Below are 26,878 nucleotides of genomic sequence, written 5' to 3' on the forward strand. Positions count from 1 at the left end.
GTGTTGTCCATCTAGAGCTGAATAACATTGCCCTCTAGGGGTATCATGAGTTAAAAAGGCAGCATATTGGTGTGTTGATGGTCTGCATCAGGCAGCCATTGGCCTATGACTGTCTGGTATCCCATGTTCTTTCCCCTTCCCATATGAAAAGTGTTAGAAAATGGGTTATTGATTGGTGGGGGGAGGAGAAATCCTTCTCAACCAGCAATCACAATTCCTGTTAGGCTGAAGTCACAGCAACCCTGTTAAACCTCACATCTTTGGCATGGTTTCCCTTGACTTTTTGCCTTCTAACCTCCTGTTTTGCTGATTTCATTGTTGCTGGCTTTAGAATTTAATTTTCTTAAAAGTCCCTAGTAAAGTGCACTACATGTGTCCAGGGCCTGTAAATGTAATGCTACTGGTGGGCCTGCAGCACTGATTGTGCCACCTACTTCAATAGCCCTTCGAACAGGGCTCAGGCCAGCCTTTGCAGAGCCTGTGTGTGTAGATTTAAACAGCCATGTCAACCTGGCAAGTTAACCCTCTTGCCAGGCCCAAACCTTGCTTTTTTTAACACATATAAGTCACCCCTAAGGTAGGCCCTGGACAACCCCAAGGCAGGGTGCAGCGTATTTAAAAAGCTGGAAATGTGCTTTTAAGTTTTACATATCCAGGTAGAGAAAAACTCTTAAATTCGTTTTTTACTACTGCAAATCCTATCTCTCCCATAGATTTACATTGGGACTACCTTATTACATTTTATAACTGTAATTTCCAATGGGACCAGATACATATTTCAAGTTTGGTGTCTTTGCACTCAATTTAAAATCCCAGCGTATGGTGAAGTTGGATTTTAAAGTGCAAGTGTGAAAATGCCGCTTTTAGAAAGGTGACATTTTCTTACTTTAACCATTCTGTGCCTCTGCCTGTCTCTGAATATACATCTGGGTGGGTGACAGCTGGGTTCTTGTACATTCCGTCTAGACAGTCACACACAAAAGAAGCTGAGGTGTGCCATTTACATACTGATGGCCTATCACCAGGCTGATGAGTCTTCCTGGGCTGGATGGGAAGTAGGAGCTAAAACTTGCACCTGAGTAGGGCTATAGCTGTCCCCACACAAAGGGCTACATAACCCCCTGTAGTGTGTCTGGAGCGAGGGAAGGAAGGACAGGGACTTTGTGTTCTTCGAAGGCCTCTCTTTGAAGTCTCCCTCACTTCAAAGGGACAACTGGGTATAAGTATTGGACCCCAAGCCCCACCAAATAAGTACACTTCTGGACTTGAGGACATTCTGCCAGGAAGAAGGACTGATGTGCTGCTGAAAGGACTGTCACTCTGCTGGACATTGCTGGACTCCTGCTTTGATATGCCTGCCCTGCTGCCCTCTTTGTCTGGGAGTGAGAAGGATTGGGCCTGCATCTCTACTTCCACAGAACCAAAGTGATTCTAAGGGCTTGCTGGCTTGTCTGCTGTTCGGCAGTCTTAGGGACATCAAAGGCTGCCTGCATCTTCCCTACAGCACCTTGACAGCCACTTGTGAGTCCTGCCCTGCCAAGTGCTGCCAATCTAGTACTGGGCCTTGGAAGTGTGTTTTTCTGTGCTGCAACTCTTGACATTGATGCATCACCACCACTGTGGTGATTGGGACATCCACACTCGAAGCTGACGCATCAACACTGAGGACTGTACAGCTTGGGATCGATGCATCTCCTTTGGCCTCGGCACATCACCCACTGCGCAGCTCGACGACAACACATCACCTTCATTACAAAGGGTTCGCCGCCGCACCCTGAGGATATTGCATCACCAACTGCGTTGCTCAACAATGACACATCCCTGACTGCGCAGATCAGAACCAACGTATCACCTTTGCATCAGCCCCTCTGCTCCATGCATCAGATCCTCAACATCAATGCAACCCTACAAAAAAGGTACTGTTTCAATGGGACAAGGTTGGTTGCAGTAGCCAGCGCATGCTCCATTGTGGTCCGCTTGAACTCTGGATTTACTCTGGTCTAGTGCGCCCAGATAGCCCCGGTCGGCGCTATAAGCTTCTAAGCACTACACTTTCAGATATTCTTAAAAAATTCATATCACTACTTATTGGATACTTGTTGTTTTGGTCTTGTTTTTTTCATTAAAATAAACCCAATTTTTCTAACCTGGTGTGGATTATTTTTATGTGGTGTTTTCACTGTTTTACTGTTTTAAGTGTTGCACAAATACATTACGGATTGCCTCCTAAGTAAAGCCTGCATGCTCTGTTCAAAGCTACCAGAGGGTGAGCACAGATTAATTTATGGTGTGTAGCTGACTTACCCTTACTAGGATTGTGGTCCCTACTTGGACAGGGTGCATACCTCTGCCAATTAGAGACCCAGTTTCTAACAAGCTCCAAATTAACCTGTACTTATCTCAGCAATCAGACTTAACCTAGAGGCAATGTTCAAAGTATTTACGCAGCACTAGAAACAGTAATAAAGTGAAAACAAAAAACAAGAAAAATCTCACACCAATTAAGAAAAATAGAGTAAAATATAATAAATTATTTAACACCAAAACCACAAAAATCCAATCAGTAGAACCGGAGATATGCAATTTTAAGGACTTCAGGAAAGTAAAGAACCCAAAAGCACAAAGTGCCACTTGCAGTTATCTGGCCGTGTGAGACCGGATGAAAGTCATAAGTTCAGGCTGACCACAATGGAGCACGGGCCGGATAGAGGAATCAGGTGCATGCAGCTGAAAGAGTTACCTTCAAAGTCCAGTGTGAAGAGTTCTGTTTGAGGTGGAAGGAGATGCAGGAAAAGCATTGCACATGGTTGTCAGTGTAACGCGAAGAGCAGGCCAGGCGTCGCAGATGGTCGTTTCTGTACTGTGAAGATACTGTTGGGTGTCACGGACAGTCATTGCTGGAGTTTCGTGTTGGTGGTTACTGCGAGCTGTCAATGCTGTAGCAGGAAGTGCAGATCTCACACTGACGGGCAGCATTAGTGGTCACTGTGGCGTGAAGAGTCATGTTTACCAGGACATCACATTGATGGGCGGTCAGAGTCATGTTTGCGAAGAGCCCAAAACTTTAGGGGAGCTCAACTAAGACCACACCTAGGGTCCAGGACCTGAGGGGCACCACTTGGGGGTCAGCAACTCACTCCAGAAGAGGTCCAGTTACAGTTGCAGGGAGCCTCTGGAGCTTGTTATGTTGCTGTAGCTCAAAACGGGAGGTCAGCTGGCTGACCCTTGGAGTTACTTCAGCCTGGGATGAATTGTGAAGGTGCAATCTTCCTTCTCAGCAGGTAGGGCAGCAGAACAGCAAAGTGGCAGAGTGGCAATCCTTCTGGCAGCAGAGCAGCACATCACTCCTTCTTCTGTAGTCTCCACAAGTCCGGGTAGTTACTGAAAAGTTGTTTTTTAGGGTCCATTATTTATACCTGGTGCCCACTTTGAAGTAGGAGAAGGTTCTGAAAGTTTCTACCCCCTGAGGGGTTGGGTATCCTCCTCCTACCTGCCCTGGCCCCAGCTTGTCTGTGGACACAAAAGACCTGTAACAAACCTTGTGTGAGTGTGTTCAAGCATGGCCTTTCTGAAGTTCACGTGTGGAACGTTATTTATCAGCTATCTGGCTTCGCTTGCCAGCTGGCTGTGTAAATAAAGCTCCTCTTTTTTGTTATGTCAGAGTGGTCCATTCTGCCAACACTTATCTTCCCTTGGTCTCACTGTCTGAGAACAATCCACAAAGACCAACTGTAAATACATCTAATCATGTGACCCAGGGAGAGGCTGTGGTCACCAAATGGCGAGGACAAGAAAATGTCAACTTTCTAAAAGTGGTATTTTCAGAATTCTGACCGACAGAACCACCACTTTTCCGCCATAGGATGGACTGGCAAGCAGCACTACCCTGGGGATTTTGACTCCCCTCTCCGCCAGCGGCTGACTGGCGGAGTCGAAGTGCAGGGGCCCCAGGGGGAACCCTGCACTGCCCATGCACTTGGCATGAGCAGTACAGGGGCCCCCCTGGCCAGCCCAGTCGCACAGTTCGCAGTGAACTTTGCGACGGGTGCTGGTGCACCCTCCGCACTACAGCATTGCCATTGGCTCTATTATGAGTCGGCGACGATGTTGTAGGGCGTTTCCTGCTGGGTCAGTGGGAAACTGATAATGGGGCCGACAGGGAGGCGGCAGCACTGGCGGCAACCTACCCGTTGGGACTTCGGCGGACAGGCTTTTCCGTCCGCCGAAGTCATAATCAACCCCATAGTGTGTGAAGGTTGAGTTTGAAGCCAATCAGGTACAGTGTTTGCTGGTACAGTTTATGCTCCTCGACATTTGTTAAATGAATTTTCCTTCACTGATGAACCATACATGTATTTTCTGTACCTATGCAGGACAAGTGGGCCACCACAACCAACAATCATTTGCTGAACACTGTTGGAGCAGACTTGATTCTAAATGACAGTACCATGAATTCATACTGTTTCCATCTCTCACAAAACAAAGGTATTTTCCTACTTCTATATCATAGAAATATGGAAATAGAAGACTTTTGAGTTAGTCATCCCCAGGCTACCTTCTTGAAGCAGGACAGTGACATCCTACAATACTATGATTTTGATTTTAGCAGTGCATATGCAAAGATTCATGGTTCACAGGTTGGAAATCAAGTGCAATTTGACACATTTCTTGTGAATTAGAAAATGAACAGAGAATACCCCATGACCTTTTTGATGCAAGAGTTCTTCTTCAATAGCACTTTTCTTCAGTAGTGTCTTCACTTCTCTAGTAGGAGGCGGAGGTAGCCAGTATTGTGTAGTCTTTCTCTTTCTGGTTTTGTGACATACAGAACCACATGTAGGTCACACACTAGTCTGAGATTATCTTCTCTTGCTGTTCATAAAATAGCCTCTGTTTTTTCCTGATAGGAGTGGAATGGTGAGAAGACCATGTTAAGTTGCTGGTGTAATGTGGACCATTTGAACTTGCCCTCATCCATGCAATTTACCCTAAAAGCACTGGTGCGGAGTTGCTGCGTGCTGTTACCAGAAAGGTTGCTTATCACATCCTGTAGTCGGTCTCTACTGGTACACTTGAATTTCATGAACCTGGCCTCACTGTGGTCTGATGGACACAGTTAGACCCTATAAAAAACGGGGTGGGGGTGATTACTGAAATACTCCATGGCCATCGCCATCTCTAAACTTTTTTAAATTTTGTTCTAGCAAGTCTTGTGCCATGTACTTAAAGAAATGCTAAGCCACAAAGGTTCGGCAAGTGGTGTTGACAGAGTATTAAATCATTACTTAGCTGCCAGATGGCCATTTGTGCTTAATGAAGCAAGAGGCTTCTCAAAAATGTTCACAATTAGCTTACATTCCTAAAAACTGCTTGGGCCTTCTTTCTGTCATCTACTCACTTTGCTGGTTTCCATAGTGACTGAGGAAGGCTGTTAAATTGGCATTTTGTCGCTGAGTGACTGCAGATGTCTGTACTTTCTTTCCAGTCACAGCTTCTTGCTTTCCTTGCCAGATAGCTGGATAAATAAAGCTCGTTCTGGCTGTATACCATACACCAACCGTTTGCTATGTGCGCACTTAATCAAATAATGTAGCGTGCAATGTGTATGTCTCATAATCCTCAGATGGTGTATCAGTATGGCAATCCTCCCAGATTCTGTTTTCCTACAATCTCTTCTTGGGGTTTAGTGATCCTTCACCTTCCTGCAGTGATGTTTGCTTCAGAAGTGAGGTAGAGTCCACATTGTATTCAGAGTCCTCATCGTTCTGCATTGTAGTTCTTGCTCTGTCCCATCGTAGCAGTTGGGTCTCTTGTGGCCTTTTCTGGCAGTGCTTATTGTGAATACTGCAAGAGCCTGTAGCCAGAAGGAAAGCTTTGCCCTTTTCAGCGTCTGCATCTGTTTGGCACCAAATATCCTTTTTTTCATTTTTTTCAGTGTTGCTTGAATGTGTGTGAAGGGGCATTGTTGTAACTCTGCTGTGTTACATTGAATCTATTTTCTCTCTGTGACACTCCCTTCCTGGCTGTGGTGGTTCCCATTTGGAACCACCTATACAACCAGGAAGCCGGTGCATTACATTCAATGTTAATAAACTGCTCAATCATAATACATTTTGGCCATCCACAGTGAATGAGTCTACATATCCAAACTATAACTGTATAACTAAATAGGCCATGAAATAGATAATATCCCAATTTCTGGAGAATCCAGAATGTTATGAAGAACAGATTAGTTTGTTTGTGCAGTGGTACTTTTATAGCCCTAATGGTTTTTGGACTACCTGTCATAAGGGGCATCTCTGAAAAAGTGCATCTTTTTGAGTGGTCACTCTTTTTTTTTGCTATCTTGCATTGCTGTTTTGTAACTCCTCACACTGGGATGCTGGCCCCAGTTTTTATACCCTGAAACACTGTACAATTGCCTAACTCCTAATTAACCTCTGTAACGTTCCTGTAAGGCTATGTTGTATGGTGAAGGAAAATACATCAATGGCATGGTAAAGGTAAGTGTCCCCTGTGGACTGCAGCGCTTTTTGTTCCATCCACTAGGCTGACAAAACATGGCTTCAGGCCTACCTCTCTAGCCTTACTTCTACACTTTTTAAACCTCCAGGTGAACCTGTCAAAATAACCTTTGTTGGCAGGAAAGAAGCCTGATTTTAAATATTAAATAACTTGCAGGCAGGAAAGAAGCCTGATTTTAAATATTAAATAACCCTTGCTGGTAGGAAAGAAACCTGATTCTAAATGTTAAATACGTCTCACCCAAGTAGGCATTGTAGCCCACAAGATAGGATGCCTAGCTGGATAGCTGCTGGTAGATTTCAACTTCTATTGCAGAGACTGTTAGAAGGTTTAATCTTTGATCAGACCAATCTGCTCAGTGTATCTGATCTGCCTTCCATTAGGTTGGCCTCAAGTGGCGACTAGGTCCCGGCCAACTGCAATCAGTGACTACTGATTGGCGCTTTCATTTTTCATGGTCAAGTTTGCTTTAAGGCTTTAAAAATTCATATATCTGCTTACCGTTAGTGGATTTTTGACATTTTAGTGCCATTTTGCTCATTAAATGTTTCTATATTTTTATAAATTGGTTAGGGATTTTTATTTTGTTGTATGTTTTATTTTTAACTCTTTTGTTACTGCTAAATACTTTACACGTTTTCCTAAATTAAGCCTGTCTGCCATGTGCCACAACTACCAGACGATTGAGCCCAGATTTAAATTGAAATATGGAATCTGTGTTTTACATTAACAAGTTTGTGGCCTTATTTCTCATGGTGGACTCCCTTCCGCACCAATTAATATTCCACTTTCCTACAGCATCCACTCAGATGTCCAAGTCAAGCAGAGCGTGATGCAACTCCATAAAGAAAGATGGAATTACCTTGGTGAGACTGTTCCATCCCCTGCTTTATAGGTGGTTGGTGGTGCATATAAAGGTTAGGTTAACACCTTTACTGTTCTCTGATGGTTCTTGTTCTTGATCATTCAGAAGCCAGCTCTTGGTCTTGCAGACAAAGGCGAAGTAGTCTAACTTGATGATATCACCAGCTGACCTTTGTTCATCACCATTAAATCTGGGCAGGGTTCTGCCTTTAGATGTTACCTAATGGCTTTCAAGTAGAATGAACCATGCACAGGATGTTGTCACATTTTCTTCACTTATGGACTGGACATATATAGCACTGTAACTTGGATTACATCAAATAGTGTGTTTGGTCCAGTTGGTGTCCACTGAGTTCAGGAAGGCTTACTACTGCCAGAAGTTCATATTAATTAGTGGCCTTACCTCTATGGCTTTCAGCCTATAGAATCAAAATCTACTTGTGTTCAATAATAATGGTAATGAAGTCCAGAGGAGTTCTTAGTTTCTAGGCAGAAATATGGGAGATCGTCCTGCAAATCTTTTTTTAGAAACCCCAACCCCCACTTCCGCTTACACCTCTATGGCATCAGATTTACTTCCCGGTGGTGACCAGTGATGTACAGAAGCAGTTTGCATGATGGATGAGTCTCCCAGAGAACGCTCTCGTCAAATATGGCTAGTTCTTGACAGCTAAAATGCTAATCTTTTTTGTAAGGATGGTAAGAGTTACATGCTTAGTATTTCAACACGAGTGTAAGACCTTTCTCAACTCACGCCACCAGCTAGCCGGTACCTACATCTTCCTTACTGTGCTTACCTTCGATCTGTCCTATGTGCCTCTGGTTCCTGCTGTTCATCTCGGAGAGAGTGGTGAGTGTATCCTGTGTGTCATCAAGTTTGGTCCGAAGCTTAGTCATGGTCTGGGAGAACTGCGTCATCTTGACATCCATGCCATAGAACTGCACATTGAGGCGATGGATGGCCGACTCTATGGCACTAAGTCTGTTGACTGGACAAAGAAAAGGAGTTAATGCTTTAAAGGCATTGAAAGGGGGTGACTGCACAATTCCCACATCCTCCTTCTTAACAGCTTTGAAATCCTGCATTGTCATTCCCACAGCATAATTTCTTAACAAATCTATCCTGGGAGCCCGATTTTCTGCGTAACTCAACCCGATATTTAATTCCCCCACATCATCCGTCTGACAGCCAGTGTCCCACGTCGTTAATACAACAAAACTTTTACCTGGGCCTTCTTGAGGGCCTGGTGCACTCATCATCGTCCTTGCTAATCACTGACCCAGCCCCACGTCATCCTTCCTGAGAAGCAGATTGCTTTTATGTATGTGGTACTTGTATAGCAGGAACCTAGCCAGAAGGCAGCAAAGTGACGTACAGGGTCAAAGGCAAGCCTGCAGTGAACAGGTGGTAGAGAGGTGTATGGGTTCTTGGACCAGAAGTGTAAGTGCACTGTGATGGAGTGTCCCCCCTCATGTAATGCGTGCTGACTTACACGTTCCTCTTGTTACCCAGCCTGGCATCCAGATACCCCACGTCACAGTTTTACCATTTATCCCAGTAGACCTGTACTCCACCTTATCTGTACATCCTTATGGATCAGTTCCTGACTTTACCTGTTACATGCCCGTCCTTACACCCATTCACCATATTATGCATGAGTCGCAGATTCTTTGCATCCAGACACCCAAGATCCAGTGCTTAATTTGTGCTTGTTGTTTCCGGTTCTGAGCACCAGCACTTATTTTTGAGGCCCGGGGCTTATTCTTCTGCCTCAAGCATTTGCTGCAAGCAAAGGACACATATGGGAGAGACGGAGGAAGAGAAAAACGAAAAAGCGTCACAAAGGGCGAGAGCAGAAAGCTGCTAGAGTGAGCTGAAGGGGCAGGGAGTGGCTGTAAGTAGATAGAAGAGGCCCGAGATGGCTTCAGGATTACGCCACCTCAGTATTCCGTGTTCCCACATTTAATTGCAGCAGCCACAATTTTAAAAGGAGGGCTTTGAGCACTGGTACATTTTTATTTACAAATTAAGCACTGCCAAGATCCCGGTAACAGCTGTCCTAGATACCAATCCTCATGCTATTTTTACAAAGGTAGCAATGTGCAAGAGGCAACTTTAAATCAAGTTAAAACTATCCGAGGTCCATCTCTGATAATGGTCCCTTTTGCTTTTGGGCAATGCCTCACTTGAAGACCTTTAAATGAAAAAGTTGAAACGTTCCCTTGTGGGAGCACCTAGGTTTAGTTAAAGGGAAATGGCAGGCTGAGCCTTTCACTTGGGTGGTCATATAATGGGGCTGTACGGCTTTGTGGACCAGCTTTTAGCAGAAGCTATTGTCAAATGGCATATTTTAAGGATAATCAAACGTTAGTGCCCCTACAAGCACACAGTCAAGGACAGGGGGCCCTCCGTCCTAGGATTACCAGGTGATTCCACTACCAGCACACACAGCTCCGGGGTTTCATTTTTTAAAGCATTGTTTCTTTCGAGGTTTGTTCAAAAGTACACATTGTATTTTTAAGTGAAAGCCTATTGCTTGAAAGACGGTATGCTGATGACCTGGAGACATCTAATACTCAGTCATGCGTCTTTCAGACGTAGCGCTACAGTATTTGACTCCAAGCCCGAGTCTTATACAATGGGTCACTATTTGGCAGCATTGGAATAATTCCCGTTTCAGGTTTTAGAGGGTGTGATTATAAAACATCTTCCTAGCACTTCTCCTGAGATGTGTCAGACACCGCAAGCCCAGGCACCGCCACATTCATCCACCAGTAAGACTTCCATTCGCGTTATTGGTTATGGTGATTCCCTTCTAGCGTAAAGCGGGTGTAAAACCACGTCCGGCGTCTGCATCTCAGGATCCAATCCTAAATTTCCCCTCCGTGGTGCCGCCTGGGGGCCCAGCCCTCACTCCTCTAGTGGCCCCTAAACGAACCCTTGAACCACAGGCGCTGGTTCCAGCTGCAGGCCTGCTTCACGGTATGGAAACCTAGCCTGTCTGTGCATCTGGACTTGGACAAAGATGCCGATGACGAGCTACGTCCTTTTAAAATGTTTTATCTAACTATGCAAAAGTTCATTTTTTCGCCCCAAACTAGAGGGTTTCACCATTTACACTGAAGAGTTGGATGTATTTGGACCCTGTAGACTAAAATGTTTATCTTCCAGGCTAGAGCAGTGTGCTTGTTTCCTTGGGTAACGAATCCCCAAAACAGGTGACCTCTTAATTACCTGCAACAAATACGCGTGACACACAGCACATATGGAGGGTTATGTGTCGGGTGTTCACGTTCTTCAGCATATTCCTGAGCTGCGTCTGCTGCCTAAGGTGTCGAATCCCACCTGCTCACCTTCGGCTCAAGAGGGAACGTTCCTTAAAACCTCAGGGAGGATGTTACCTCAACCCGGCTCTTGTCTTACTTTGGTTTAATTCTCAAACGACTGTAGTGAGATGCCTTCTCCAAATCTGAGACAAACCTCTACCTTACAAAAACCTACATCTAGACAAGATACAGCAGAACTGTACTTCCACTTAACTAGCGGGGACAACTATTGGTGTGCTGGGCGCTAGATGATGAAATAAGCCACTGAAGGAGTCTAGGAAGGTCTTATCCAACAGAAGTTCTAAAAGAACAATTTGTTTAGCTCCCAGTGGCATAACAAAGGCCTCCACAACCCTTCGGTGTAGGGTGCCCGTCAGCGGAGCACCCTGGCCTGAGAGCTCCTGAGTGAGTCCTGAGGTGGGTCCCTCCCAGTTCTTTGCAGGGGGCCCCCTCCAGTTCCGTTACGGTACTGCTTGCCCCACTTTTGATTAAGAACAGGTTTAGTAGCCTCTAGTGACCAAATGAAAGAGACAGCCCATCGGGCCCTGGGCCCTCGTGCTCCCAAGCAGCTGGTGAGCCACATGAGAACTGTGTCCATAATAACCACCCGCTTTAACAATAACAAAATAGGACTTCTAATTCCACATTCTTATTCACTTTTCCCTCAGAGCTGGAAGGGACTCGTCCTGCAGGCAGACTCAGCTGGGAAGCAGTTTCCGCACGCTGTAATCGACCACAACCCAGTCTCTACATCAGGGGTGTAGGAGACAATACATTTCTGGGGGGGACAGGGACATCCTTGGGGGACTTTCAATCAACCCTATATAAATCGCTCGTTGTTTACGAACTGCAGGCTCCGATAAATATACACAATCATATATATATATATATATATATATATATATATATATATATATTGGAAGTGAAATAGGGAGAAAGGAAGGCATGTTTTCACAGTCTGAAAGTATCTTTTATTGTTATTTACATTCACAAAGTAATTAGCTCAAATGTGAAAATAACATGTTGATTAACCTTGCATCTTCATGCACCAAGCAAATAAAGGTAGGAGGGTAAAAAGGAAGAACATACTCTTTGCGCCCCACACCCATCATGCCCTTCGCCTCATGCCAATTGGAAACGCACTGGAGAGATCAAAAGCGATTACTTACAACAGTTGTAAACTGTGCTCGGAAACCATAGTTCTAATAACACTTCTGCTCCTTTGTGTGATCTTGGGAAGCTCAGCTCCACATCAATCATAACTAGGAGCATTTCAACTGAAGAAGCTCTTGCAGTTACAGGCTATATAAACATGGATTCTCTAATCTCTGTATAAACTACAGTCACTAATTTCTTTAGAAACAGCTGTTTGTGATGCACCAAGTCACTGCGTGTAAAGAAAAGACATTCACTGATTATAAAGAAAAGACATCAGAAAATGACTATGATAGGGTTATTACAGTCAAATTATGACATTACATTGTCTTCTGCCAGAGCTAGCAGCCAAGGTAAAAGGCAGATCAGGTCACAGAGCATAATTAATGCAGCTGTTTAAAGCAAAACAATTGAATGTTGCTTTTCTTTCTTCTGCTATACTTTAATAGCTTGGAATGACAGAAGCTATGCACTAGGGTTTTAAGTGGTTTGTGGGAAAGTTGGTGGTGTGACCATGTATTATATGGGGTAAAATACCCCCTGTGTACATAAGGATATTGCAAGTCACCTTAAAGTTCATACCTTATAAACAAGCATTGGCATAGCCAATAGATCTCGCCTATGCAAGTTATATTGCCTTTGCCAATGTGTTTTAGCCATGCTGTACACTAGTGAGACTACTATTCAGCATGGCTGAAAGTTAACAGCATAAAGGAGAATGATGTGTCACCGACTGGTGTGGTGTAGCATCATGGAGTAAGGAGAGTGTCCTAGAATGGAGCAGTAAACTAACTTTAAAGGAACAGGGGTCCCTTGAATAAAATGCAACACCACTCCCATAAACAATGATATTAAAGTAGTATGCAAATTGAATGTTTTATGCATTTATTCAATCAAAATATAAAAGATCAAATGTAGTGGGAAAACATCAACAGGGAAAATCGAGAAAGACTGGTATTCGGGCATTACACAAGTTATCTGGATGACCCAATGTCACCAATTACAAGAAAAATGTAAAAAGTAACCTATATAGTACAGTGGTTTGGAGGAGGCTGGTCTGGTTTGTAGTGGGTACCTATGGTACTTACACCTTATACCATGTCCATTTATTCCTTATTAGTGACATGTAGGCAGTGTCTAGACGCCAGGCTCTCTAGGGGTAGCTATAGCCAAGGTTTATCTAGCAGACGTGCAAAGCTCATGCAATACCACTGTAGTCACACAGTACTCACACACATGAAAGAAAATACTAAGTGTTACAAAAATAAAGGTACTTTATTTTAGTGACACAAATGCCAAAAATACCATAGAGACTATACTCCCTTAGAAGGTAAGTAATACACCAATTATATACACTAGTATGCAGCAATAGCAATAAAAACTGTTAGAAAACAGTGAAAATCACAATGGTTAGAAATGGGCCTAGGGGAAACACAAACCATATACTAAGAAAGTGGAATGCGAATGTCGGTTTCCCACCTAGGCAAGTGTGGTGTGTACAGGGGCGCTGGGAGTATTAGAAAACACCAAAGGTAAGTAATAGAACCCACCTCAGAGCCCAGGAAAGCAGAAGTAAATCACAGTAACTTTCCTAGAACACACAAGAACACGAGAAAGAAGATAATGCAAGAACCAGAAGATACTTCAAGACACAAAGGGTGGATTCCTGGACCTAAAGACCTGTGGAAGAATGGGACTAAGTCCAAGAAGCACAGAAGAGTCCAGGGAGGACAGGAGCCCCTGCTAACCTGAATCAAGGTGCAAAATAAGAACCACTGGTGAAGAACAGCAGTCAGTACTGCACTCAAGAAGATGGATGCGGGTTCGTGGTTGGTGCAGATGATATCCCACACCGGATAGATGATTGCAGTCTGGTTTACATCGCTGGATTCCACCAACAAGCCTTGGCACAGGCATAGCTCATGGTTAGCGGAAAATGGCCACTGAGGAGGAGTCAGAGGGGGCTCTCAGCAACTCAGAGAGCCCACGGAATACCAGGCAGCGCACATAGGAGTCCCCAGCATGGGGACAAAGGAGTTGCAAAAGGAGGCCCACGCAGCACAAAAACAAAGGATCCCACGCCGCCAGAGAACCACTCAGGAAGCGGTGCATCTCAGGAAGGAGTGCTGGGGGCCGAAGCTACATGGTACACAAAGAATTTCATAGAAGGATGCCAACAAGCCTTGGCAACTGAAAAACACGTGGTGCACAGGAGTACTGTCTTGCGTGGGAAGGCAAGCTCTTACCTCCACCAAAGTTGGACAGTAGGACGTCAGGACCATCAGGACCACTTCAGTCCACCACCCGTGATGCAGGATCCATGCAACTCGTCAGGAGAGGGGACCCATGCAGATGGTCATCGTTGCAGAGAGGTGCCTGCTGAAGCAGGGGAGGACTCCTTCACTCCAAGGGAGATTCGTTCATTCTTTTGGTGCAGACTGAAGACAGGCTGTCCTCTGAGGATGCACAACCGGGAAACAGTTGCATTTGCTGGCAAGAGCTGGAGATACAATGTTGCAGAAGTCGTCTTTGCTTAGTTGTTGCAGTTTGTGGAGTTCCTGGAGGGTCCAGATGCAGTTTCTTAGGTGAGAAAGTGAAGTAAAGGATGCAGAGTCTTGCAATCTGAATCTGAAGAACCTCTCAAAGGAGAGACCCTAAATAGCCCTGAAAGGGGGATTGGTCAGCTAAACAGGTAAGCACCTATCAGGGGACAGCTCTGACACCACCTGCTGGCACTGGCCACTCAGATGCTCCCAGAGTTTGCTGCCAACTTGGAATCCAAGATGGCAAAACCCAGGGACCCTCTGGAGGAGCTCTGAACAGCACACCTGGGGTGGTGGTCCAGTTTCGTGCCAGAGCAGGGACTGGGGGTACCTGAACCGGTGTAGACTGGATTATGTAAGGAGGACACCAAATGTGCCCTTCAAAGCATTTCCAGTTGCCTGGGGAAGGAAGCTACCCCTTCCAAACCTATTTCCAAAGGGAGAGGGTGTAACACCCCTCTATCAAGGGAAATCCTTTATTCTGTCTTCCTGGGCTTGAGCTTCTCAACCAACAGGAGGGCAGAAACCTGTCTGAGAGGTGGCAGCAGCTGGGGCTGCCTGGAAAACCTCAGAAGGCTGGAATGGCAATACTGGGGGTCCTCTAAGGAGCCCCCAGAGTGCATGGAATCATACAACCAATGCTTGCAAAAGCCTTGGGGTATGATTCCAACATGTTTGATACCAAACATACCTATGTTCGGAGTTACCATTATGTAGCTGGGAATAGGTAGTGATCTATTTCCAGTACACGTGTAAAATGGCATCCCCACACTCCTGAAGTCTGGGAAAATGGTCCTGGAGGTCGTGGGGGCACCTCTGCTAGTACAGGGGTGCCCTCACACACAGGTACTCTGCACCCTGCCCTCAGGGCTGGAGGGCCTGCTATAGGGGTGACTTATAAGTGACCTGGTGCGGTGTAACTGGCAGTGAAAGGGTGCATGCACCTTTTCACGCAGGCTGCAATGGCAGTTCTGTAGAAGCCATTGCATGGGCTCCCTATGGGTGGCAAAAAAAATGCTTCAGCCCCTAGGGATCTCCTGGAACCCCAATGCCCTGCGTACCTAAGTACCATATACTAGGTACTTATAAGGGGGCACCAGTATGCCAATCTTGTGTGAAATACTGAGTTACCAGTATGCAACAACCATAATTTAAGGGAGAGAGCATAACTACTGGGGTCCTGATTAGCAGGATCCCAGTAGACACACTCAAACACACTGGCAAACAGGCCAAATGTGGGGTAACCAAGCTAGAAAGAGGCTACTTTCCTACAAGGTTAGCATCCACAATAGTGATTTACATGCTGTTATACACCCACTTTTACATGAATGACTCAAATAGTGAATCAAGAAGTCATTAGCTCATAGTACCTATGCTTATGCCAACTTATGTACAATATCACAAATTCAAGTCAAGGTACTTTGGCCGACGATATTTCGATCCCCTAGACAGGTATCAGGATCATCCTAAGCCTTCGTTAAGCTTGAGTTAAAAGGGTTACATAGTGCTTGTAACCAAAATGGCGAAGATAAATCTGACTCACGTCTCATATGAGTGACAAGGCAATCAATGGAGATCTGAATCTCTAATCAAGCGCCAATGCCATAAAGTAGTAGTAGAGTGGAGTATTGTCACAGTGTAATAGAGTGGAGTGGCAGAGTGTCGTATAGTGGAAAGGCATAAATAAGAGTGAACTGGAGTAGAGTGAAGTAAAGTAACATGAACTAGTATAGAGAAAGTGGGGTAGAGTGTTGTTGAGCATAGTACATTGTTGAATAGTGGAGTGGCATAGAGGGCTGTGCAGTGGCGTTGAATAGAGTATCGTAGATTGAAGTGGCATAGAGTGGTGTGGAGTGGCATAGAGTGGAGTAAAGTGGAATGGAGTGGCGTACAGGGAGTTGTGTAGGGAGTTACAGAGTGGAGAAAGTGTTAGAGTTTAATGGAATAGAGTGTCAGAGTCTAGTATCATGGAGTGTAATGTCAGAGTGAAGTGTCATAGAGTGGAGTTGGGTGGTCTAGAGTGAAAAGGCATAGAGTACAGTGGTGCAAAGTAGATTGGCGTAGAGTGTGGTGGTATAGAGTGCGTTGGTTTTGAGTAAAGTGGTGTAGAGTGCATTGACGAAGACAGCACTGGTTTAGCGTATAGTGCAGTAGCGTAGAGTGGTGAAGAGTAGAGGGGAGCAGAGTGGAGTGGCACTGCATAGATTGCAGTTGTTCAGAGTGCTGTGTCATAGAGTGATGCGGTGCATGGTAGAGTGGAGTGGTGCAAGGTAGAGTAGACTGGTGTAGAGTGCAATGGTGGGATGCAGTGATTCAGAGTAGAGTGGCATAGTGTAGTGGCATATAGTACATTTGTGTAGAGTGCAGTAGAGTGGCATATAGTTGAGCGGTGCAGAGTAGAGTGCCGTGGTGCAGAGTAGAGAGGAGTATAGTTCAGTGGCAGAGTGCAGTGTTGCAGAGTAGAGTGTCATAAAGGGCAGTGGTGTAGAGTACAGTGTCATAGAATGCATTGGTGTAGAGTAGAGTGGCATAGAATGCATTGGTGTAGAGTGCAGTGATGTAGAGTGATGCAGAGTAGAGAAGAGTGGCTTAGAGTACAGTGGTGCAGAGTAGAATAGAGTTGCATAGAGTGCCGTGGCATAGAATAGATTGCTGCAGAGTACGGTATAGTGGTGAAGAGTAGATTGTTGCAGAGTGGAGCATAGTGATGTAGAGTGCAGTAGCATAGAGCGGTGCAGAGCAGATTGGAGTGGCGCAGGGTACATTGGAGTGGTGCAGGGTAGATTAGACTGGCATAGCATAGAGTGGAGTTGCGTAGATTGCAGTCGCATAGAGGAGATGATTTCAAAGTAGAGTGAAGGGCCTACAGTGGAGTGGTGTAGAGTAGATTAGAGTGCAGTTGTGCAGAAAAGAGTGCAGTGGGACAGAGTACAGTGGCATTGAATGCAGTGGTGCAGAGTAGAGTGGCATGGAGTTCAGTGGCAGAGTGCAATGTTGCAGATTAGAGGGTCGCAGAGTACAGTGGTGTATTGTAGAGTGGCATAGAGTGCAGTCGCCTAGAGTGCTGTGGTGCAGAGTACAGTGGCATTGAAAGCAGTGGAATAGAGTGCTGCGGTGCAGAGTAGATTGGCATAGAGTGCAGTGGCATAGAGTGCATTGGATTTGAGTAAAGTGGTGAAGAGTGTAGGGGTGTATTGTGCAATGGTTAGAGTAGAATAGCATAGATTGCAGTGGCGTAGTGTAGAGTGGTGTAGAGTAGAGTGGTACAGCATAGATTGCAGTGGCGTAGAGTAGCACAGAGTGGAGAAAAGTGGTGTAGGGTGCAGTGGCATAGGGTAGATTGTTTCAGAGTACAGTGAAGAAAAGATAGAGAAAAGATAATATACTTCAATATGCTGAGGTATGTAACGATAACAACATAAATAATAACGCTAGACATAACGGCCCAAAATGAAATATGGCTTCTCCCTGTTAGCCACTCTATAATCAAGCCCTTCATTACCTAGATAACAAAACATTAAACATAAATGTTAGAAAAATATACCCTTCTAATAGCTAAATTGTTGTGTGAAAAGGTAAAATCTGGGTCCAATCTCGACTTCACTGTTTCACCAACTGGTGTGATCCTAGGCAAATACAAACATTGTGTTTCACAGAGTCTCCTTTCTAGCCTGCAGGTGTCAGGCTGAGTGGGACACTGTTATCTCTTTAGATCTTGCTCAATGTCTTGCAGCTCCTCTTGAAGGCATCCTGCAGTGCTCCTCTTCAAGGCGGCAGGAGATGCAGACAGTAATCATCAAAAACTCTTTTCTACTCCTCGTGCCCTTTGTTCTTATGAGCACCCTTAATGCCCACAGGTGTGAACAGGACAAACAAAAGAGCAGAGGGCGCAGGGGGCCTCCTGACTCACCTTCATTCTGTTACCATCAGATTGGCGGATGGTCGGTACAGGGCTGTTATAAGTAGCGCTTTTGTGCGCTAATGGCCCTCTGAATAATAGATGTGAGAGGGGAAATTATTGTGTCCCCTTGTCCCCCCCACCTTCGTCCCCCGTGTCCCCCACCCTCCAAAATCTGGGGGGGATACATCCCCCGCGTCCCCCACACTTCCTACGCCCATGCTCTACATCTGCAGGCGCTCAGGACGGTATTTATCAAACAGCGTTGACCCCAGAAACCCTATTTGCCTCAGTAGAATGTGTGATGCCATAAATGTGCTTCTTGGCCATGGAAAAGCTAATGGAGATGTTATAACTTTGGGCTGTCATTAGAAACATGAACAGCAATTGTGGGCAGGTAGAAGTAGAACGCTATTGGAACAAGCATTGTCAAAGCCAATAGGCGTGGCCTTGGCACGCTAGTGGTAAGGTTACATTTATTTTTTTCTTGTAAGCATATGGCACAAAAATAAAAAGATTTTTTTTTGTAATTTACACATTTGTTATGCAAATAATACATTTAAATAATTAGCTACAGCATATCATTGTAAGGCCATTTCCTAGCAGTCAAGCTTACTTAACATTGGGATAGAGACGCTTTTTAGCTTAAATGCACATCATAGGAATATATGATTCTTCTTTGTACACAGAAAATGTGCTATTGCCCTTGAACTGATGTAACCTTCAGATATAGTTTAAACAGGCAAGGATGGCTAAGATAACAATGGATAGAAAATCTATTGGCAAAGTTTAACTATTGGCCCGTCAGCCATGGTACCAAGGTACACCTCTTCAGTGGCGGCTCCTCCGCTATGGCGAGGAGCTTCGCCCCCCCCCTCCTGCCAGCAGCAACCGCTGCAAATCCTTTCACAAGGAAAGGATAATAAACTGTGTTTATTATCCTTTTCTTGTGAAAGGGGCGGGGCATTGGGGGTGACGAGCAGAGGGGAGTGCACTGTGCACTCCCCTCAGAGCGCATGTGTGTTTGGCTGGCCGTCTCGGGCCGGCCAAACACACACGCGCGCAGGGCTCTCTCCAGCCCAGCAACACAGTTGCTAGGCTGGAAAGAGCCTGCACAGGCTTCCAGTCTGCCTGGGAGCGTGGTGCTTCCCGCCAATCCTGACGCTGCTTTGAGCAGCGTCCGGATTGGCCTCAGGGCAGGTTGGGAGCCTGTGCCTGCGTGCAGCAGAGGAGCAGCCCGGGAGCAGAGGTAAATAAAAAAATAAAAATGTTTTAATGTTATTAATTCCCCTATCCCCCGCGTGCGCCGCATCACCCCCAGTAATCCCTGCGAGCCACGACTGCACTTCTTTTTCAGCAGATGTGCACATGCAGTCAGGCAAAATGTCATCACCCAAGGTAGAAGAGAGCCAGTGGCTGTATGCAGTAGTGTGCACAAGTAAAATGTGAATAACAGCTGAACCGACCAATGGATGAAGAGGGGTAAGCCAAAGCCCACTGTCTATGTATTTTTATGGGTGTTTTGGTCTGCTGTCATCCAAGACGTTTTGTTTTACTTATGGGAGGGGCTTTCAGCCGGCAATCTTCATCGATTGGTCTTCTGTTGTGTCATTCACATTTTTTCCACCCACTACAGCATATTGCGCGGGCCTGTGGGTCAGCCCACTTCAGCTATTAGCATACTTCAATGTGGGTGACGATATTCTGATCTTTTACAAGGAGCACATCTGCATTCAAGTTAGTTCCCCTCAGTGCCAGGGGCTACTAGGGCTATAAAGTATGTTTTTGAGACCAAACAAAGATTTTATTTTTAGCCATTTTTATTTTTATTTTGACGAGGGTCCAGCAGCTCCTCCAATAAAGTTTTACAAAAGCCTTGAAAAAACTAAGCAATCTTTGACTGAGCCAAAATCTTTTTTTGTTTTATGGGCCTGGCATGACAGCTAAAGCTATTTCTACAACAGTCCTAAAAGTTAATAAAAGAGACAGTCCTGGGAAGAGGAAGTCGATGCAGTCCAGGGGGGCGGGGTGGGCGTCTTCAAAAGAGGGGGGGCGTCTCGATGGAACTGAAAGCATTGTCGGTGGGAGTCAAACAGCAGGGACAACTGGAAAACAATGCACGTGGAGAAAGGGCCACTATGACATTATTGGTGGCCAGGATACAAACATTGCTCGGATTTTGAATTATAGCAATTAGTGACACATGAGGCTATTTTTCCTTGGACTGCAGTGACTGCTCTCCAGTTGTTTCTGCTGCTGCAGTGTCCAGGGAGAGCCACGTGTCAGGAAGATGGCTTCCCTTTGCAGTACTGGCCCGTGACGTCATGTTACCGCACGGCTGTAAAACATTCACCACGCGCCCCCTCTCTCCCACTCACAAAACAAGCAATGGCCTTCTGGCAAGCTGTCCGTGGCCAACCTCAGGGGCTCGGGTGGGCTGGAGACCCACCTCGGCACACCTACCAGCTGAGACCAGGCCCTGTAGTTGCAGACTGTGGTTGGGGGCAGACCACCTGAGAGATTACACTACCCTTCAGCAATCTGTGCCTTCTCCTTTCAGAGAGGTCGACACTGATGTGCCCAAAAAGCCCCCTTTCTCGCGGGTTTTCCTGCAAATAATGCCAGCAGCAGCGGTGTGGTTCCTGTGAGCTGCCTGAGAAACGCGAGGGCAGGATGGAAACTGGGATCACTTCTCTCCCCGTGCAGCCGCGGCTGCATTCCTGTGGCTGGTTTGAGGTGGAGGGGGCAGCGGTAGGGGGGGATATTTCCAATTCATTCCCCGGCTGCATCGGGCAGGGGTGGGGGTGTTTCCAAGGATTCCAGTTTGGAAATCCTGAAGCAGTGTCGCCGTGCACCCCCAGCCTATCAGCTATGTTGGGGGTCGCCTCTGGGACGGGGGGGCTGCTGAGTCGCCCTAACATGTTGACTCGTCCCTCATGAACCTCTTACACGTGCATGTCTGCAGCTGAAGATGCGCACTTAACACTGTCAGGGAGCATCATGGGAAGGCTGGGGGTGGGGCTGAGGGTGCCCAGTTCAGGGAGGAGACCGAGACGTAGAAAGGATACACAGGGAGGAAAAGGGTGCGCGAGAGAGAGAAGCAATTGTAGCAGGAAGAAGAAATAAAGGAAAGAAACAAAAGGAAAGGGGGAGATAAAAAGCAAGAAAGATGATAAAGAAAGCGTGACGAAGGAAGGAATGTAGGTAGAAAGAGGGAGAGGGAAGTAATGGAGGGAGAAAGGGAGAAACAAAGAGAAGCATTGAATACAAGATATATGGTGAAAGGAATGAAGGAATGGTTAAAGGTGAATGGCAGGTGGCAGATGCAAAGATGGAGAGGAGGGATAGACAGAAGCATGAATACAACTGTTCACAAAGGCTTGGGCCTTGCTCAAGTGTTGCCACTAGTGGTATGTCTCAAAGTGGGGTGTGCTGTTATTTTGTGGTTTCTCCTTTGTCATCGAGCCTAGGTTCCTGGCTGAGAGAGCTACGATGGTGCACAGACTCTGGGCATCAGGGCCCCCAGGGTTCATGGTCGGGCTGGTGTCTAAGGGCTACCATGGTGATCTAAGGTGTGGTCCTCAAGCAAGGCTTCTTATTTACATGGCTGATCTGTGAAATTTAGGCAGGAAGCAGAGCATACATATTCAATATGTGTCCCTAGTTTCAGAACTGATTACATGTTTTCAGAACACTATTCTTATTTTCCCTTGATGCTCAGATGAGACACCCATTGGTCCTATTTGAGATGGTTATGGTCCTACATTTTGAGTAGGCAGTTCATATTCCTCTTTCTGAACTTGGCGAAATCACTGCCCTGCTCCACAAAGCCAGCAGGGATCACACAGAGCTCAGATGGCTTACACTTCAGACAACATGGCCACCGTAACTGATCTTTGTACTCACAGATGTAGGAGAAGTTGTCCTCTACTGCAGACGCAGGGCTCTCCATTGTGGTTGGGGAAACATCTTCAAAGGTTTCTTCTGTCTCATCCTCCTCTCTCCCATCTTCAGTTTTTTCTTCCTCCCTGCCTGCCTCTGTTCCTTCCTGTTCATATTCCTCTTGCTCGCTTTTCTTCTCCTCTTGTTCGCTTTCCTCGTGTTCCTTCTGCTCTTGTTCTGCCTCTTCCTCTGACCTCTCCTCTTCCTTTGTTTTATCCACCACTTCCACTCTCACATTGCCCTCCGAATCTCCTGCTGCATCAGTGGTGTTGGCTATCTTCGCCTCTGGTTCTGGGATTGTCAGGGGGGTTTCCCCGGTGGGTTCAACCTCCGGTAAGTCTCCATGAAGGATCTGGGCGACACAAAACAGAGAGAAAGGGGTCACACAAAGCAGAGTAGGGATCCTCAAGAGATGTTTGCAAATGGAGGTTTAATCACAATCACACCCCGACTCCCCTCTGAATTGTCATAGGTAAAATGGACACTCAGTTAAATTCAAATACAAAAGGCTGCTGAAGACACCTCTTCCAATCAGGAGGCAGCGATTATCAGCCTGTACAGCCCTCCCTCATACCCAGTGTAGCTTTACACTTGTGAATTCTTCAAGTGCGCCAATCTGTGCACACTGAATGGTTGTTTCTTGTCTGTGGTAAAGTGCAACATGGTGTCTTTTCATCCCTTTTCCTCGTCACATTTCTGGTTTTGCAGCATTTATTTTTTGGAACAAATAAATGAGTCACTTACTCACTATAGGTACACTCAATATAATTGTACAAAACCATGCTGATGCATACATTATTGTTCTGAACATCATAATCACAACACAACCTAGCAATACGTCGTCCTTCTTGGGTACACAAGCAGTGCTACTGATGCATATGTGCCCATGTTCCTGTATTAGAGGATGGAGCAAAGGGGACCCAAAACTATCTTAAGGAATGGGACTTCCGGGTGCAGGACTTGCCATTGTTGCCAAGACCCTTATGTGCAGGAGATAGACGTATACCATGTGAGGTCACCGGCTGAAGCAATGTCATGTTCTAGTGATGTGATCCCTACGCTACTCAAAGTACATCATTGTATCCCAGTAGCTCAGAGCCATGGACATGACCTCCCCTGGACTTTGACAAGACCCCTAACTGCACGGCCTCGGTATCGCACTCCAACACACAACCGAGCAAGGTATGGTACACCAGCGAAGCAGGGGTTACGCGCTGGAGTCTGATAAATCCTAGCACGTGCAGACACTACAGAGAAGAGTCTCAGAGCGCTAGGTACGTCTTAGCATATGGACTACTCAAAGAGCTCTTACTAATTCCATCATCAGTCAAGCTCACCCAGCGGTGTCCCTTTACGTACGGTATTCGCAAAGGTGTGAGTAACAGCACCCCGTCTTCGTCATCCTGATAAAGAGACAAGAGAAAATAGAAGAGCTACCGGGGATGTAGGTGTCTGCCCTAACGAATGTACTTGTCAACTTAAAAGGGACCCCAAATGTTGTTGAGTGTATCTAATTTGTCTTTGACCTTGTATGTGACATTTTCATAGTGCGCTATCCGGGATATTAAAGTCAACCATTCATTCCGCTGGTGCAGGTAGTGTCACCTGCCTCTGATGGTGCAGCAGACACAGTCTTGCCGCTGCAGTGGAGACTGCAATCTCTATTCAGTGTGGACATAAAGGGCCTAGCTCCTGTCATGTAAAATTGCCAGGTGGGCAGAAGAAGGGGTATGAAGGCCACTGGTGTGTGCTAGTTTGCACCATACCACTTGATAGTAAGTTAGTAACATGGAACAGTGTCGTAGGCTGTGCATCAGATCACAGTCCGGGATCGTGCAACGCCAGCATAGAAAGTATATTAGGAGACCTGCCCTGTAGAATTTCGAAGGTGACCAATGCCAATTATGTAACATGACGAGATAGATAACATTGAGCTTAGATTCTTGAGTTACACTATCATGATCAAGCTCCCCATGTTTCCTAAGAAGCCATGGCCAGTGTAATCTCGTGGTGTATCATGGATTTGCTAGACTCACCAGTTTAAGGGTACAGGCCAGTAGCTCATGCTTGACGCAGCAGTGGCATCAGTGGTTTTTCTTTTACAAGATTACAAAATCTAACTATAACTTCACTTTAAGCTTTGGTTTTATCAGAGAATGTCTGAGTTTTTTAAACATACATTTAAATATTATTACTATATCTAGCTATTAAGTCACTTTAACCTTTGTTTTTTTTCCAGTAAATTTGTAGGGGTTTTTAAACGTAAAGTAATATCCTATGAAAAATTGCATGGGTAACAAGCATTTGCAATGTAATGGTCTTGCGTTTGCTCGAGTTAAAGCTATTAGCGTTGTAAGCTCCTAACCGTACTTTTCTTGCCACATAAACTGAAAATGACAAGTAAAACAGTGTCACATAAGCGAGCCTATGGCCGCCCTGAGCGCGAAGCAGACACACAAAAGGAAACAGAAGTTCGCTCGCAGTGGAACGTATCAGCAAAAGTGTGATTATCCATGTAACTGGCAAAAGTGCAATTATCCATGTAAGAGGGTCGATGTCATGCAAAGCGCTTGACTACCGCCCAGCGAGATCTTGCTGCCATCGAAATAAAGAGAAAAATTAGTCCAGAAATCATACGAAAAACATGGAACCTCATATGTTTTCAGTAGTTGGCCAGTGTGGTCGAGGAGGGCTAAACAACAGAAAAGGCATGATGTATGCATGCCTTTCACTAATGAAAACAATCTTATTTTAAAGGACAAGTCAACAAACCAATGAAAGTGAAGGGCGTGACATGGCCATGGTTAAAAGCCCAAGGAGAGATTACACCAGGGACAGAGCGCTTTGGCCGCTTGACCCTAAACATGTGTTTTGAGACACCCCCCCCCCCATTTTTCTCAGCTCCCGCTTGATGGATCACCCCAAAATGTACCAGGAAGGAGATGAGGTGGATGAAGTTGTTTTTTTGGAAAGATTTGTGTAAATGTGTCAAATGGGACCAAAGTTATCAGCAAAACAAAAACTGTTTTTCCTTTGTAAAACTCTGACCTATCTATAACTGTGTAATAAACACCAAACCAGAATATATCTCTTTGCCATGAGGCATAAGTGGTGCAGTACATGAGTTCCTCCCCTGTGTCTCTGCTTGAAGTAAATCACTAGACGCCTGCCTAGACTGGTAGATAGTACTACCACCATGCATGGGAAAAATTCATGGAAAAAACAATCTTGATTATTGTGTCTTGACAATGCCAGGAAATTGCTATCATTGTCCACATGAAGCCCCAGAGTGGAGGCCAATTGTACAATCTTGTGCTTCATCTAAATATGACTTCCATTCAGATTGACTGTTTATCTTGCCATGTAAACAAACGCCCTCCATCATCACACTGGTGCCAGAGGTTTTGGCCATCTCTGCCATCTTCCAGATCTCAGGGAGAAGCCTGCAGGGCCAAGTAGCTCATCTTAGCAAGTTCCTGAGTTAGGTGTTGGCTTCTGTGTTGGGTTGCAAACTATCAATATGAAAATGAAGGATTATCTTCAGATCCAACTCTGAGATTATGGTTACCACTCCTTTCAATGGCTGTCCTATTACAGTCTGTCCAGCTATGCTTCCTTATCATGCCCTGCACATGCACTGCTACCTTGATAAACAAAGGCTAATTTGATGAGCGGGGATGCCTGATGTTCTCTGGCTCATAGTTAGGATCTCCGCTGTATTGGCTCTTATCCCCACCCATCAGGGACTCAAGTGAGTGAGGGTGTATGAGATTCAAGCTCTTAGGTCTAAAGAATGCTTTCCTGTCCTCTAAATTTTGTAGTCCGAGCAATCTTAAGATTTGTTTGGTTGACTGTTGCATCTTCACAAAATTCCTCCTCGGACAAGGAGCCTGCATTCTTTAGACGTTTAAAAGGCCCATAGAGATTGGTGCTTCAGCCGCTCCTCCTCACAGGATGAGACTAATAGTTTTTTTTAAAGGAATGGTGCATGTCACCCCATGACTAGTTAGATCCTAGTTATTTCAAATGAAGGTTCACAAACCTCTCCACTTAAGGAGCTTTTGTCCTTGGACACTCATCTATAAGGAACCTTACATCCTGCTACATAGATCCAATTAAGTGCCCTTACGAGGTAGATTCATAGCAATGCAAAGTGTCTCCAATAGGTACTGTTTATGCATCTGCAAAATGTGGCTCTGAGGCGTTAATCTTCTTCTGACTAGCGCAATCACTGGAGTACTGCTTGCATTTTCTTTTTTTCTTTTGTATATTATTTTATACTTTATTTTATAGGAGATTCCCAGAAAAGGCAAGAGTGCAACTCCTAGACCTTGTATGCTTTAGCCTACATCTTATGTGATCGCAGAACAAAGCTGTTCCAATCAGTCGAAACTTGGTCTCTCGTCCCTTATTCCCACTAATGAGCTGGGCCCTGAAAGCTTCTGCCTCTTTCCATTGAAAGTGGGTCCCCTATTTGCACATCTCCTTTGCACAATAATCTTTATGATTCTTTAAATCCTGCTATAAAGCCATGCATTTGTCCAAAAAACATGTTTAACATTCTGCAGCATCCTCTGCCTAATCTGACCCCGAATAAACATGTGCCCATTGATGACTCAATGGC

The 26,878-nt window shown here is 45.4% G+C and overlaps 1 protein-coding gene across 1 annotated transcript in view; it reads right to left on the bottom strand.

The window, feature by feature from the left end:
• The window catches only part of CLEC11A (C-type lectin domain containing 11A), a 49,988-nt gene that overhangs the window by 4,033 nt on the left and 19,077 nt on the right, over window positions 1–26,878 (bottom strand). The window contains exons 2-3 of the mRNA XM_069200993.1: window positions 22,219–22,606; window positions 8,187–8,378 (exon numbers count right to left, since the gene is read on the bottom strand). Of these exons, the coding sequence (XP_069057094.1) occupies window positions 8,187–8,378; window positions 22,219–22,606 (580 nt within the window). The remainder of the gene's footprint in view (window positions 1–8,186; window positions 8,379–22,218; window positions 22,607–26,878) is intronic.

This window comes from Pleurodeles waltl, chromosome 7 (genome assembly GCF_031143425.1).
Source record: "Pleurodeles waltl isolate 20211129_DDA chromosome 7, aPleWal1.hap1.20221129, whole genome shotgun sequence".
NCBI classification, from domain to species: Eukaryota; Metazoa; Chordata; class Amphibia; order Caudata; family Salamandridae; genus Pleurodeles; species Pleurodeles waltl.